General features: G+C 42.6%; 1 protein-coding gene across 1 annotated transcript; it reads left to right on the top strand.

Moving 5' to 3' along the window:
* The first annotated feature begins 1,327 nt into the window (after window positions 1–1,327).
* On the top strand, window positions 1,328–15,940 carry adnp2b (ADNP homeobox 2b). The gene is made up of 4 exons (XM_015977173.3): window positions 1,328–1,551; window positions 2,369–2,488; window positions 7,674–7,778; window positions 12,914–15,940. The coding sequence occupies exons 2-4, from the start codon at window positions 2,381–2,383 to the stop codon at window positions 15,713–15,715; spliced, it is 3,015 nt and encodes a 1,004-aa protein (XP_015832659.3). The 5' UTR covers window positions 1,328–1,551; window positions 2,369–2,380; the 3' UTR covers window positions 15,716–15,940.
* Window positions 15,941–16,153: the final 213 nt, after the last annotated feature.

The raw sequence follows: 16,153 nt of genomic DNA on the forward strand, positions 1-16,153 counted from the left end.
GGCGTTCATGAGGAAAACATGCTAACCTCATCCAGGAAGGCCAAAGCCTGAATTCAAACGTGCAACTTTCTCATTGCAAGGCAGCACCAACTGCCTTCCCATGCAACCCACAAGAATTCCACGTTCAAATATAAATGGTGAGTCATACTGTGTTCACTCTAAAGCATTTGCACATTGATTGGTAAACATCTGACTGTTTTGACTCAGTGGCTCAAAAGAAGTCTGCTTGTTTTCAGTTCTTTTATTTTGCCAAGGATATTTTCTCAGCTTTATCTCTTCTGCCTCTTCTAATCAGCATCGTCTTGGTGTGCAAGAAGCCACAATGGTGGAAGTGACGCCATTGGTAAAAACTCTAAATTATGTTGGTACAATACAAACACGTGAGATAGCCACTGAAATTATGTAAGGGTATAAAAATAACATGAGTCATTTTGTCATCGTGAGGCATGGCACCAGGTGGTATGAATGCAAAATAATAAAAGGATTCAGTAGTCATTGTTTGGCCATAATTGGTAACAAAAGAAGTGGCTCAACACTCCACCACATGGAAGCATTTATCGGAGAAAAACGTAAAATTTACCTACGTTAATTATTGATTCGTTGTTAATGTCGTCTTTTTTTGGGTAAAAGATCAATTAATGACCTACATGAACTCAGGTAGCGTAAACATTTTCTAGACGGCAATGTCAGAATATGACTGTCGATTGTTAAAAATTGTCATAACTTTTTAAAAATCGAATCGCAATTAATTAAAAATTGTCAAGTGTCGATAGCGAGAAAGAATGTTTGAATAGGCAAAGTTATTAAAAAGTTATGGCCTTTATGTTATGCTAGCAAAAACACATCTAACATATCAGTCTATTGTTTAAATCATGGGCTAACATGATTGGCTAAAAAAAGTAGCAAGATGTGACATCAGCTCATAAGGACCACCCATTAGCTCATTTTCTCGACAACTGATTGGTTTGGCTTGGCCATGTACCACGTGACTGCCAGTAGAGGTCGGTGTAACCACGCCCCCTAAGTAGCTATTCCTCATAGAATCCATAAAGTCAATAAAAGAGTTCCGATATGAGATTAAATTTAAAGGTTAAATCATACAACGCACTGTTTGGCTATCTCTGAACAATGTTGGAAGTTACAGTGAAATAATTAAAGAAGTTATATTAGTTTTGGGGCAGAAGTCTCCCATTGGTCAGTTTGTGCTGTATGCAAATAAGGCCGCCTACGTCAGATCCTGAACTTGAGCGCCATTTTTTCCTCAACAGGGGAAGAAAGGGACAAAAGCTAAGAGCAAAAAAAAAAAAAAAAAAAACTAACTTATCACCGGAGTTCGTTTGCTATCATTACGGTTCGCGTTGGACTCCGGTGTTGACGCAACGGTGTATACGGGAGGGTGGCGCTCCGGTAAGTGTGTGGTGCGCGGCGCTGGGAGCAGACGCAGCACACCGACTCACACAGGCGGGCCAGTGGAAGCAAGCGGTGATCGTTAGCTCCACTGCCGGTGGCACAGCGACGACGAACGTTAATCAGCGCTGAAGATCCAACGAGGTAAGGAGGCTGTGGAGAATCCTCACGCAGGAAGATGCGCTGTGACCGCCTCAATGACCCCGCATCCTGTAACGCTGTCAGGAGGGGCTTCTTACTTTAGTGGCTCACACACACACACACACACATTTTTTTTTTTAATTTTAGCATCGATCGCAGTTTAGGTATCCGTTCACCAAAACCATACGGATTCTTTCAGTTTTTTCCCACAGTAATTATTATTTGCCTTTTTTGCAGTAATTAAGTATTTTAATTATTTTTTAATTCGTATTAATTAACATCCACTTTAGAAATCTGATCATTTAAATAAACCTGCTAATTCAACATTAATTACAAAATCCTGTTTATTTTGAGCTGCACCAGATAATTTGATGTATTTGAAGCAGCAATAAAAAGTAGAAATCAACATTTTATTTTACACTTAGACCATGTTGGGGAAAATTGCAACATGGCTTATGTTAAAGTTAGAGATGCAAAAATTCAGAGTTTTGATGCTGATATTGATCTCTGATGCAAATATGGGCTTATTCTGATTTATCTTGCACTGTAATTGATACAATTTTTTTCTGATAAAGTATAAACACCAACATTGCAAATGTGTTATTGCTAAACCAAGTGAAAACTTAGTGATGGTGAGTTCATGGACCAGTATAAATATTAATAATTATAATTTGTTTAGGCTACCTGGCGATATAGCTTTGGTGGACTTTCAAATTGGCAAATAACCTGTTGAATATTGGTCATATTTTCCTCTAGTAAATGAGGTGAAATGAACAACTTCAAATGTTCATCTAAAGTTGTTCTTTTCTTTCTCTTTAAGTGTGTGAGAATCATGTATCAGCTTCCAGTTGGAAATGTCGAGAAGATTCGAAAGGGACGCAGAGCAGTGAAAAACATCTTAAGTGAGATTGGCTTAGAGGACTGCCAAACCTTCTTAAAGGTATGCTTTTATTTTGAAAAATGATCCCCAGGAATTGGTATTATTTGTGTCTGACTGTTTTTTCCCCAATTTTACCTCGTAAATACAAACAGTCTTTTATTTTTTTGCATATTACAGATGGTTTTAAATGTTTTTTGTGGCTATTATGCTGATTAAAAAAAAATCTGGTATTGTTTATAATTTCACCGTTTACACAAACTGGGTGTAACAAGTTACATGTGGGCCCTGTGTGTAGAAAGATTATTTTGATTACATTATTAATGAACGATTCACCGCAAACAAACATTTTATTGAAACAGTTCCCGCAGTTTCCAGTTCAGCTAACCTTTATTCCAAAACAATCCTTTTTTATTTTTAATTGTCACATGGCAATTTAAAAGACAGTTATGTATGTCAATGTTCCTGATTTCTTCTTCTTCCTGGTTTTAGCTACCAGTTACAACAGCGTATTAGGGTCACGAAACAATGACTATAAAAAAAATGGACAAACTCCACCCATATATTTCTGTTGGGCTATTTTGAAGACAAATGGGTGGTTCTGATTGCCGCCATCTTGGCTGTGTCGCACGTGTCATCACACCCAGACAATCCAAAAATGGGAAAAGAGGTGGGGCAGTGAGGGTGGGAGCTAATGATTGACACCCATGACCTCTGAACCAATGTAGCTACAAGCTAACCTGAAACTACATGGAGCTTGGTGCCAAAGGTGGTAGCTACGAACTGCCTGAGCAAACCCGAAGCTAACCTGAAGCTAATGGAGGTTTTCGGACGCTTTTAGCCAGAAACGGCTCGGCAGCCCCAGGTGATGGCAGCAGCTGGTCGCCTGCCTCACGTAGCTCCCTCGAGGAGGCTGGAGCGTAAGATTCTCAGATTTTTGATCGTATGGCTGCCGCTGCTGAAGGGGGAGAGTCTGGCGGTGACCTCAAAGACCATCGACTGCGATAGATCAGCTTTCCCGGAGCTAGCCGCTAACGCAAGCTATAACAGTTGAATCTAATTATTCCTCATTTCAAGCATTTAATTACACCTAAACGGAAGAGTTGACTGAATGAATGAATTCTTTATTGTCATCATGCAGAACATGAAGAGGTTACGAAGGCCTCTACTGACGTGATGCCATAAACAACATAAAAGCAACATCTCTCAAAGCAGCTTCAATAAGAACAACACTAAAATATTCAATAAAACAAGCTAAAAAATACAATTTTGGCTAAAATTAGCGTCAATAAATCAATAAATATTTACAACCCCCCTCCAGAGTTGTCATGCATGTAAACTGGATCTATTAAACTTAAAATGTTTTTTGAACCACTCAGGAAACATTTTTATTTCTGCTGTGAAGTAGGCATTTTTAACATGGGAGTCTATGAGAATTTGCTCCTTTCTGGTGCCAGCCCCTAGTGGATGAGAGTGGAACTGCAACAATTTTCACTTCCATGTTGCATCAGAACAATCAGAAAATGGCTGCCCCTTTGTCAGGAAGGAAAAAAAAGGACAAAATGTTGAGATAAAAATCAGAACGATGAGAGAAAAACAATCAAATAATATTAAATAACATTAGATTGTGTTGCCATAATAAAGTCAAGAATTTTGAGAAAAAATGCTATTTTGGGAAAAGCCAAAATATTATTTTAAGGGGATAATTATAAAATAGCTTTTTTAAGACAATAATCTTTCCCAAAATAAAATCTAAATATAAATGAAAAAGATCCAGTTAAAACTGTAGTACATACACACCTCAAGACATCGAAAATACATTTGAAAGTATATAAATATTGTTCACAGAAATAATTTTTAATAAGCTTCTGATATTTTGAGGTTTGTGTGGAAGTTTTAGACTCATATCGTGAAAGGTTGAAGGAAGTTCAATTGTGGCGGTTGCTGTAGAAATTAACTCAGTAAAATACACCCAGAACCTCTTGTTTAACCTACTTGAGTTTATTCCCCACACGTTCTCACATCCGACATGGCATCACATCGGACTGCTTACGAGTTACAGTCCGATGTCGGAAATCCTTAAATTGTGCTTGAATTTAAAGAGAACGTCCACGAAACTAGAATAGGTTACAGCAGAGAAACGCTGACTTTCATGGAACAAAGAAGTAAAATCACCATTTTGAGTAAATGTCTTATTCATTGTCAAAAATCACCTTGATAAGTGCTTGAATTTGATTTTGCCATTGTACAATAACTTAGGAGTTAGTACTGCAAAATAACCTGGAATTCCGCTTTTCTGCTGCTAAAGGACCTTGTTGAGGACTGATGCTTTCTATACATTTCTTTTAATTGGGGATGCAGTTTGCCACAAAAGCACTGCACATCCTCTTGGAGAAAGTTTTGTCGGGTTTATGAATACTGAAAATAAACTTTTCATCAAGGTCAACTAAGCCCCAGGAATGCCATTTTCTATCGTCTGGGAGCAGGGTCCGAAATTAACACTCGCCACTCGCCAAATGCGAGCAAATTTCTCCATTTGGCGAGTAAATTTTTGAGCTCTATCTGCCACATAGCGAGTAAATGTTTGCACCAAATTAGTTATGTTTATCAGTCATCTTCCATGGCTTTCTGATACTCCTCCCGCCTGCACGCAACGTACACAAACGTACGCGAAACGTGAGCGCCGCATCCAACGTCATTTCCACCTATCCCATTCAATCAGTTTATCAAGTTAGCGGTTAGCTTCGTGTTAAAACTAGCGGTGAAATGTGGCGGTTTTTAACTGGAGTCAGCCAGCCTTCCAAAAGAAAACTCGTCGAACTGGAAGAAAAACCACCAGGACCAGTGGCAACCAGAAGATTTTGTGAAAAGTGGCGAACTGGAGATGGCGGAGTCGTGAGACAATGGCTACATTATGATGGCCACGTAGCGTTGCTGCCTTTCACAGACACTTTTTCTGCTCGTGCTGCAAACAGGATAGCCGTCTTCTATCAACTGTCCCTCGGCATTCTTCAAATATCCAAAAGATGCCCATACTTCCTTCTTTGAGGGATAATAAATGTCCTGAGTGCTGCCGTCTCCTCTGGCCGTTATTTCAGCTTTAGCTTAAAGAAAGTTTTGGTTGTAAACAACAAAGTGCGCATGTGCCGCCGGCAACTTCAGCAGATGATACGGTGGCTGGTAAGGGTCACCGCGCCTACACCGCAGCCACGGTAACCCACCGAGATAATATATATTTTTTAAAAACAAGACGGTTATTATTATTGTCAACTTTTTTACCGGGGTTTACTGCTACACCGGTTACCGTGACAACCCTAGCCCTGACACACTTTCAGATATTCTCACGGTGCAGCTGTGTTCTCCAGAGACCAAGGACTATGACCCAAATGAGGCTGTAATGCTTTGGCACAAAGACGGTGTCAGAAGCGGGAGGCCAGACTTCATGGACAGAGAAAACAAGGAGTCTGACTAGATTTCAATGAAAGAGTTCATAAAAACATCTCTAAAAATAAATAAATAAATAAATAGTAAAAATGACAAAAGAGTTGTTTTTCTTATTAATTGATGTTTTAATTATTTTGTCACTCTGTTTGGAATCAACATAATATAGAATAACATGCTTTAGGTGGATCTAAATCATTTACAATTTTGGCCGGTAAAAAATATGCTTGGCCGGTAGATTTTCATCATCTACCGGCCACCTTGGCCGGTGAGTAAAAAATTTAATTTCGGACCCTGTCTGGGAGTCCTTTAAGTTTTATCCGAGGGGTCAAATGATCTTACAGTGAAGATAAGAGGTGGAAGAGGGACAGTCAGCTTAAATTACTGATGGATCAGATGGTAACTATGGATAAGGAATGTAGCCATTCCCCCTCGCCAACTTTTATTAAGGATCAGTGTTGGGCAAGTTACTTCAAAACTGTAATGCATTATTTATTACTTGTTACCCTCATTTTAAAGTAATTCATTACATTACAATATTACTGATTTTAAAATGTAATTACACTACTTTTGCATTACTTTAAGTTACTTTCACCAATACAACTTCAATATGAATCTGGTAATGTGACGCTCAGTGAGCTCATGACATATATGTGGAAGGTGATGTGGTGTCTGAGCTAGGATTGTTGTTAAAAACAGTCAGATATAATAACAGTGCTTTAAAATGATTGTTTATTAAATAAAAGCAACAACAATCTGTACTGTCAGCACGCTGCCATCTTATAGGGCCATCTGAGCAGGGAGTGAGGTGGGGGGGGGGCTCCAAGCCTATATTTGCCTTGGTCCCCAAATGCCTTGATACGGCTACTTTTTTCTTTTCAAGCATTTTGTTTTGTTTTCTTGATTTTATTTGAATAATTTCCGGCCCTTTCTCTCTTTAACCTTCCTGCATGCTGCATCTTTTCTCAGTCTTCCAGAAAAACAGTTTCCTAGACTTTCTACTTTCTAACTAATCAGCCAAAGGGACTTTAACATGCGCTGCACTCCTGCAGCAATGAGTTGAAATCACCGGGGCACAGATTATGAACTCAGCTGAAAAGTACATGAAGTACCAGAGAATATGGGCTGATCGCAAACGAATGACTAAGTTTTGGTGGAGCGATTTTGTGAATATAACAGCGGCCGCGCGCAGGACACAGCTGGAGTATTTGAGCCGTTACCGCTGCGTCCTCTCTGCTCACAGAATGCCCGCAAAGCTGAGTCCATAAATGACGTCATATATGTAGATACTGGATCTTTTTTCAGGTTTCCCGCAATTTGAATTTTTAGGGAACCCACATCTTGATTCTGGGTTTAAAAATGCGTTGTAATTACCGCGTTACTGACAATCGTACCAAGTAAATATCACCATTTTCTTTCCCTGTAATGCCTTACATTACCACATTACAGCAAAAAGCAACGCATTACAGTAATTAATTACTTTTGTACCGCGTTACTCCCAACACTGTTGAGGATTGGCAGTCTTTGTTTAACGTGTTGCTCACACCTGCTCCGCCCAACCAAAGGGTTGATGAAGTTGTACTCTTGGATGCTGAGAGTGTTTGATCGAGTGGAGTGGGACTACCCTTTAGAGACTTTGGCGAGGTTTGAATTTAAACCTAATAGAAGATAAGCTAAGAAAAAAAACTTGCTTTTGTATGTAAAATGTTTCACTTCACCATTGAATTATTGTCTTGTTCATTTGAAAACCCCTCTGAAAGTGAAATAGTGTTTTGTTTGATTAAAGGTTTGTTTTTGTGCTCTACAGGATCTCAATGAAAGCTCGGAGAAAAACGCAGACGAAGACGAAGCCTTTCAGCAAACTGACTGGATTGATATCACAGAGGGGTACAGCAGACGGCATCGAAAGAAGGTAAATGTTTTGTCCTTTTCTCATGAGGACATTTAGTAGCTAATCATTTCGTGAATAGTTTCATAGAATTGGGATCAATCAGGGCTGGGCGATATGGACCAAAATTTATATCTCTATCTTTTTGCTGAATTCTGATATACGATGTACATCTCAACATTTTTCCTCCTGTAAAATATTTACAAGTTAACTCACTTCAAGGTGTCTTGTAATTATACATAAATCAGTAGATTAAATGCATAAAAATGTATTGATAGTTGTCAAACTTTAAACTTAGTGCCTATTCTCTACCAGTCTGAGCTTTAGAAACACTGGTACAGCTGTCTGCTAACACACACACACACACACACACACACACACACACACACACACACACACACAGTCGAGAGCTAGAGGTGTATCACATGTCCCACAGGCACTTTTTAATTATATATTTATAATTAATGTAAAATTATTTAAATTTCATCTAGAGGTGTCCACCAGCAGGTTCGGGGGTTGCTGCTATGACAGGCACCAATGACCCTGCGGCCACAGCTCTGGTCGGCCACCTCAACAATGGAGGCATGGAACAGGGCCCATTCGGACTCGATTTCCCCTGCCTCCCCCGAAACATTTAGGAAGTTCTGTCGGAGGTGGGAATTGAAGCTCCTTCTGACCTGGCCTGCCAGGTCTGACTGACTTCCTGCTCCACTATAGAAGCCAACTCACCACCAGTGTTGGGAGTAAAGACGTTCAAGTATAACGGCGTTCTTTTTTAAAATATAATAATCTAATTAATTACTTTTCCCACTGTTGCAATGCCGTTACCGTTACTGGGGATGGAAGGTGGTGCGTTACTATGTGCTTGTCGAACGTTGAGCAACAGTCTGAGGCTTTCTGACCGCCACACTTCAGCTGCAGCCAGGGAGAGAGAGGTGTCGGTAACACACTTACAAACACGAGGATGATTGGCCGGGTGGGCGGAGACCCTCACTGTTCTCCATGTCTCAGTCACTGCATGGTGTAGACCCAACAGAGCAGTGATGGGAATAACGCCGTTTAAAATAACCGCGTTACTAAAAAACATTTCTTTCATTAACGGGCAAACTAATTAATTACCGTCTTTTTTAATCAAAACGTCGTTTCTGTTACTGATAAGAAAATGCGTGCGTTAAGCAGCGCGGTGTGATGAAGCTGTCATCAGCTGATCAGGAGCTAAAGAGGTAGATGTTTTCGTCCAAGTGCATCACGGCCCGTGAAGAACGAGGAAGACGTGATTAATAGTCGACGGCTGCAGGTGTGGATCTGCAGCCGTGCTCTTCTTGGCGTGACAGCGGGACGTCCCGAAGCTCACCTGTTCACCGCTCAGACGCCACGATCTTCTACCTTCCTAGGTCATCCAGCTGTAACCTGTTTCTGATCATGACTTTAGTCCCGCTGTAACGCTGATGCATCAGTCTCAGACGTCATGGAGCTCAGGTGTCATCAGAACTACCTGTGTGTGTTTACCACCCAGCTTCAGCTCTTCTGTGGTTGGGTCTGACCCGTTAGTACATTTAAGTCCTCCATCAGATGTGTGCCTCTTCTAGTGTCATTTTAAAGGATTTTATTTATTTATTTATTTAACCAGCAACCAGCAACAGAAATGCTACTAAAAACAGACAATTATGTGAAGCTGGAAAAATTAGAATATTGTGCAAAATTACATTTATTTCTGTAATTTAACTAGACTGAGAGACCATTTAAAGGCTCAGTAACCTTTACAGGTGTTTCTAATTGCAGTTATAAATTTTAGCTGATTGGGGTCTTGTTAAATATCACAAAGTGACCTTTTAATAGTCTAGATAAGTGTAATGTTCCTGTTAGTAGTTCCTCCTGTTAAGTGCGTATTTTTTTAAATTATGCAGGTTTATAAAAAAACATTTGGACATACATTTTATTATAGTCCAGTCATTAGCGGATTTTACTATTATAGTAATTTATAGTAAATTAAGTAAGTTCAATTAAGAGGGGAAACCATTTTTCTAGCATTCTTTAATGAAAAAAGTAACTATTTATTTTTCTTGGTAATTAGTTACTTTTATAATCTCGTAACTCGGTAAGTAACCAAGTTACTTTTTTGACAAAGTAATCAGTAACTATAACTAATTACTTTTTTAAAGTAACGTTCCCAACACTGCTCACCACCAGGTAGTGGTCAGTTGACAGCTCTGCCCCTGACTTCACCCAAGTGTCATAGACAAGCGGCCGCAATCAGACAAAACAACGACAAAGTCTATCATCGAGCTGCGCCCTAAGGTATCCTGGTGCCAAGAGCGCATATGGACACCTTTATATCTAAACATGGTGTTCATTTTGGACAATCCATGACTTGCCCAGAACTCCAATAATAAAACACTGCTCAAATTCAGATCTGGTGGGCCGTTCTTCCCAACCGCACCTCTCCAGGTCACACTGTCATTGCCCATGTGAGCGTTAAAGTTCCCCAGCAGAACAAGGGAGTCATCAGTAGGAGCGCTCTCCAGCACGTCCTCAAAGGGCTCCAAAAAGGGTGGGTAGTCTGAACTGTAGTTTGATACACAAGCACAAACCATAGTCATGACCCGTCCCCCCACACATAGGTGGAGGGGGCTACCCTCTTGTTCACCAGGGTAAACTCCAAAGTACAGGCATTAAGATGGGGGGCAATTAGTATGCCCAGCCCTGCTCTGTGCCTCTCATTGAAAGCAACTCCAGAGTGGTAGAGTGTCCAACCCCTCTCAAGGAAATTAGTTCCAAAGCCGGAGCCAGAGCAATGCGTTGAGGTGAGTCCAACTATATCTATTCTGAACCTCTCAACCTCGCATGCCAACTCAGGCTCCTTCCCCCCCAGAGAGGTGACATTCCACGTGTCAAGAGCCAGCCACACCATCCGGTACCTCAGGAGGGGAAAGCAATGCGCTACCAGCTGTTTATACTGGGGATGGTGTGCTGCGGACCTCTGCTTGGGATGTTGTGGATCGGTTGGTAGAATACTTTAAAGACCTCCTTAATCCCACCAATGTCCTTAATCTTCCAGTGAGGAAGTGGAGCCTGGGGACTTTGCATTAGACTCTCTGGTCTCCAAGGCTGAGGTCACTGAGGTTGTCAAAAAGCTCCTCGGTGGCAAGGCTCCGGGGTGGATGAGATTCACCCTGAGTTCCTGGATGTCGTAGGGCTGTGTTGGCTGACGTGGCTCTGCAATATCATTTGGACACTAAGGGCAGTTCCACTGGACTGGCAGACTGGGGGGGTGGTCCCCATATTTAAAAAGGGGGACCGTAGGTTGTGTTCCAACTATAGGGGGATCAAACTTCTGAGACTCCCTGGTAAGGTCTATTCAATGGTCCTGGAAAGGAGGGTCAGTTGGATTGTTGAACCTTGAGTTCAGAAGGAGCAATGTGGTTTTTGTTCTGGCCATGGAACACTGGACCAGCTCAGTACCCTTAGAGGGGTCCTGGAGGATGCATTTGACTGCATCCCTCAGGGGGCCCTGTGGGGGTACTCTGCGAGTGTGGGATACCAGGCCCTCTGATATGGACTGTTAGGTCCCTGTATGACCGGTGTCAGAACTTGGCCCACATTGCTGGCAGTAAGTTGGGCTCGTTCCCAGTGAGAGTTGGACTCCGCCAAGGCTGCACTTTGTCGCTGATTCTGTCCATAACTTTTATGGACAATATTTCTAGGTGCAGCCAAGGTGTTGAAGGAATCTGGTTTGGTAGCCTGAGGATCAGGTCTCTGCTTTTGCAGATAATGTGGTCCTGTTGGCTTCATCATAACGTAATCTCTGGTTTTTGCTAGAGTGGTTCGCAGCCAAGTGTGAAGCAGCTGGGATAAAATCCACGACCTTGGTCTTAAGTTGGAATTGGGTAGAATGCCTTCTCCGAGTCAGGGATAAGGTTCCGCACCAAGTGGAGGAGTTTAAATATCTCTGGGTCTCGTTCACGAGTGAGGGAAAGCTGGAGCAAGAGATCAATAGACAGATTGGTGCCGCATCTGCATTGACGCGGGCATTGTACTGATCTGTCGATGTGAAAAGAAAGCTGAGTCAGAAGGCGAAGCTCTGTTTACCAGTCGATCTACGTTCCAACCCTCACCTATGCTCATGAGCTTTGGGTAGTGACTGAAAGAACGAGACTGCGGATACAAGCAGCCAAAATGAGTTTTCTCTGCAGGGTGTCTGGGCTCTCCCTTAGAGATAGGGTGAGGAGCTTGGTCATTCGGGAGAGGCTTGCAGTAGATCCACTGCTCCTCCACATTGAGAGGTGGCACAGTTGAGGTGGCTCGGGCATCTGATTAGAATGGTGAGGTTTTCCGGGCACGTCCAACCTGGAGGAGACCTAAAGGGAGACCCAGGACATGTTGGAGGGACTATGTCTCTTGTCTGGCCAGGAAACCTCTTGGGGTTCCCACAAAAGAGCTGGTCCAAGTGGATGGGGAGAGGGAAGTCTGGGATTCTCGACTTAGGCTGTTGCACCTGCGACCCAACTCCGGATAAGTGGAAGAGAATGGATGGATATGCAAATATATTGTCTGTAATTGGCTAACAGCAATGCAAGTCTCCTCTGCCTTTGTTAACAACACAGTAATGGTGGTACAAAATGTTTTGAATATAAATCTTTATGTAAATGTTACTGACTCCAAGGAGGAAGGTGAAATAGAAGAACCACTTCCTGTTTGTTTATCAGTGAAAGTTTTAGAATGGTAAACTTAAATTCTCTTTAAAAAAGCGGAACAGGTGGTGAACGCTTGAAGTTACATTAAACAACTGGAAATGGTTACGTTAAACTATTCAGACGCTCTGCTCTCTTCTGGCTGCGATACAACCTTCCATAATTGCGAGCAAAGGTGGGCGAGGCCATGAATGCTAATTTTCCATTTGACATAAAATAAACTGTTTTTTCTGACCTCATCGGTTTACTGTCCATTTTCTTCCAGCGGCTAATGCAGGTAATGGGGTTTGAAAAAGTTTGTTTACGTACAGCAAGCTACTAAACTAAAAGTAACCTTACATATGTCAAAAAGAAAAAGTATTACACAGTTTCTCAGTGAACAAGACCTTTATAAATAAATGTAATCATGTTTAACTGAAGTTTGTAAATATTCACCTGACTTTTAATTTTTTTGTCCCCCCCACATAGTGGCCTTATCGGTCTCGATCTTTATGCTGCAACCAGTGCAAGTACTCTTCTCAAAACCTCTACAACTTCAGGACTCATGTAAGCCGCTGCCATGGATGCGTCGAGTCCTTTTGTACACTGACGCCCTGCTCTCATTGTATCTTTATAAGCCATCCCAGGAATGTCAAGAGGCACATGCAATTCTTTCACTCAAAAGTCCCAGTACCGGTCACACAGCCTCAGAAAAGTTCTTTAATCACGCACATGGGAAATGAAAGATACCAGTGTCGAAAATGTGGATTCCCAAACTCCTCCATCTTCGCAATGAAGAAACACATCATTCTCAAGCACCTGCCCAGTTTGGCAGACCAGTATGTTGGCTACAGATTACAGCAACAGCTGAATGCCTCCGTAAAGATCTATTGCTGCAAGGTGTGCTCGGTGAACACTGGAACTCTAGACCAAATGTTGCATCACCTGCTGGTGGAACCTGTGCATCACACTATCGCCATACAAGTGCAAAGCTTTATTGTTGAAAACAAGAAGTACACCACAAAACCCACTCCTAATGGGAATGGATTATATGTCACGTTCCCAAGTATCGCCCCGAAACCACAGAATTCTCAGACATTTACAAATAACTCGTTGGTTTTACAGAGTAATGGCCAGTCTCCTGGGACTGTACTGGCTTTGCAGCAAGTACAAGGAGCTACAAACAGTGCAACACTGATTTGCACACCAGGAACCAACCAAGCTTTCCTGCCCCCCCAAGCCTCAGCGCTAGTGCAGCTGGCTAGCGCTGAAGCTAAAGGTTTGCTCCAACCCGGTGCCACAATATCCCTCCAAAGTGCTCCACCGCAAGGATCATCAGCCATTGTTCAGGTTCCCACTATGACTAATATGTCTCTGAAACCGGCACCAATAACCCAACCTGTTGCTACAACTCAGCCCCTACAGCAACAACCTCCACAAGTGCAGCAGGTTGCTCTTCCTCCCGGAATGCAGCCCAGTGTGTCTGGGCCTGGGACCGGGACTGGGACTGGGACTGTGGCTAAGCAAACCAAACACACCCCACTACAGGGTACCATGCTGACGTCACAATCCCTACTAAGTCACCTGATTCCGACTGGTAATAGAGTGAACGGCATGCCCACATACACCTTTGCTCCTCTGCAAGCCACAATGCCCGTCTCCCAGAGAACAACCACTCCCCTTCAACCTGTCGAGCAAACTAGTAACTCGGCACCACAAACCAAGAAATGGGTCACGTGTCCCTTCTGCAATGAGCTTTTCCCTTCAAATGTCTTTGAATTGCACACAGAGGCAGCACATCAAACAAAGTCCTCTACCTCGAGGTCTCAAAGCTTGGCGGCCAGAGCAGCATCCCTCAAGAAAATGCCTGACAAAACAGTCAAATGCCTAACATGCAAAATTCTACTATCAGAAAAGACACTCTTCCAGCACCTGCTTCATGGCCTCAACTGTTTGTACTGCTCAGCTTTGTTCTTTTCTATCAAGCAGCTCATAGTTCATGTGCAGATCCACAATCCCTCGGGCAAGGTATACTGTGATTTCCTAAGGCAAAAGTATAGGGTGTACTCTAAACCAAACGGGGACATTCTGTTTCCTTACATTGACGTGAACACCACCGCACCTAAAGAGATTCTAGGAGATACGGAGGTCAATCTTGCTCTGGTAACAAACACTTTGGACTTGATCTTCTTTAAAATCCATCCCAGCAACCAGCAGGAAATCTGCCAGGCACCTGTTAAGTTCAACAGCATGTACTGCCCCTTCTGCGATGAAAAATTCCAGAATCAGTCCGTTCATGCCCAGCACCTGAAGCAGAAACACTTTGTCGCACCCACCATTCATGCCATCCTCAAGACCGAGGCGTTCAAATGCATATATTGCAATGGCGTGTACACGGGAAAGGTCACCCAACAGGCTGTGATGCTCCACATTCAGAGATGCCGCTGCTCGCCGAAACCTCCACAGCCGCCGAAGCCCCCTCATCTGCCTAAACCCACATTAGTGGTGCACCAACAGCAGCCACCAAAACCAACCCAGCAGATCAGTCAGACAACAGGACTCTACTTTGTCCCGATGCCTCAAGGACTGACAATGGCACGGACTTTAGCTCCAGCTCGAGTGATTGCTCCCACAAAACCTCCAGAACCTGAAGAATCTGAAGCAGAGAAGCAGTCTAAGAAAAGACTGGAAGCTGCGTTGAAGGAGGCCATGGAGGCCAACAAACGAGAGCGGGAACACAAAGCAGCCATGCGCAAGAAGAGAGAGGAGGAAAGGCTGTTGCAAGAAAAGCTGGAGCAAGAGAAGAAGTTACTCCAACCAGAGCCTGAGGTTCAGAGCGACCCTATGGTGAAGCTCCTCATAGAACCGAACTCGATGGAGCGACGTTGTGTCGAGAATCGCCGAGATTTTATAACAAAGTACTTCAACCTGAATCCATATGCGAGCAAGGCTGAGACCGAAGAGCTTAGCAGGAGGCTTTCCCTAAACAAATCAGAGCTGTTGGGGCAGTTCAGCAAGAGGCGCAGCAAGTGCATAAAGAGTCTCGGAAGTAATTCAGCCGCCATTCTCCTTGGATTTAACATGACTGAAATGAGCAAAGTAAAGCACAACATGCTGATACCGGAGCAGCAGCCACCTGTCGACGCCTTGGATACTCAGCAGGATGATGATGAAGAAGCGGAATCTCCGCCGCCATCCACCGACGTGGGAATGCAGGCAAGGGCCACCGAACCAGAATCGATAGATGTAAGTGAAGCTACAAAAGCCTCCACAGGAGAGCAGATGGAATGAACTAATCTGTGTTTGAAAATTGGACCTGGAAGCAAATGTCTGAATATAAAATGGAAAACCTATTAATTAAGATGGCCTTTTGAGTTGAGTCATAGAATGTTTTCAGATCCTTACATATAATGGTGCGTTTCCTCATAACAACACACAAGTTACTCTGTTTAAGGCAGTTTGTTGACGTAGCTTAGTGATTAATTTGATATCAGTGTTCCCGACTCGAATATTCCACTCGCCATGATGTTGATGCTCTGGAACAATGAACAGTTTAGTTGGAACAGTATTTATCTGGATTTGATCTCTTCATACTGTGTTTCCCTTGAGACTTCACATTTTGTTTCAAACTGTGTTCAAGACCAAATTCTTCAGTGTGTGTGTTGAGTTCATGACCTTTTTTTTTTAAAAACCACTTTGTTTGTGTAGGCAAAAACCAGTTACTTGTGC

The sequence above is a fragment of the Nothobranchius furzeri genome, chromosome 19 (assembly GCF_043380555.1).
Source record: "Nothobranchius furzeri strain GRZ-AD chromosome 19, NfurGRZ-RIMD1, whole genome shotgun sequence".
Classification (NCBI taxonomy): domain Eukaryota; kingdom Metazoa; phylum Chordata; class Actinopteri; order Cyprinodontiformes; family Nothobranchiidae; genus Nothobranchius; species Nothobranchius furzeri.

Excerpts from the sequence above, each read along its gene's own strand:
- adnp2b (XM_015977173.3), top strand. The coding sequence starts at position 2,381 with ATGTATCAGCTTCCAGTTGGAAATGTCGAGAAGATTCGAAAGGGACGC. Across the intron at positions 2,489-7,673 it reads ACTGCCAAACCTTCTTAAAG|GATCTCAATGAAAGCTCGGA; the intron begins GTATGCTTTTAT and ends TGTGCTCTACAG. Across the intron at positions 7,779-12,913 it reads GCAGACGGCATCGAAAGAAG|TGGCCTTATCGGTCTCGATC; the intron begins GTAAATGTTTTG and ends CCCCCCACATAG.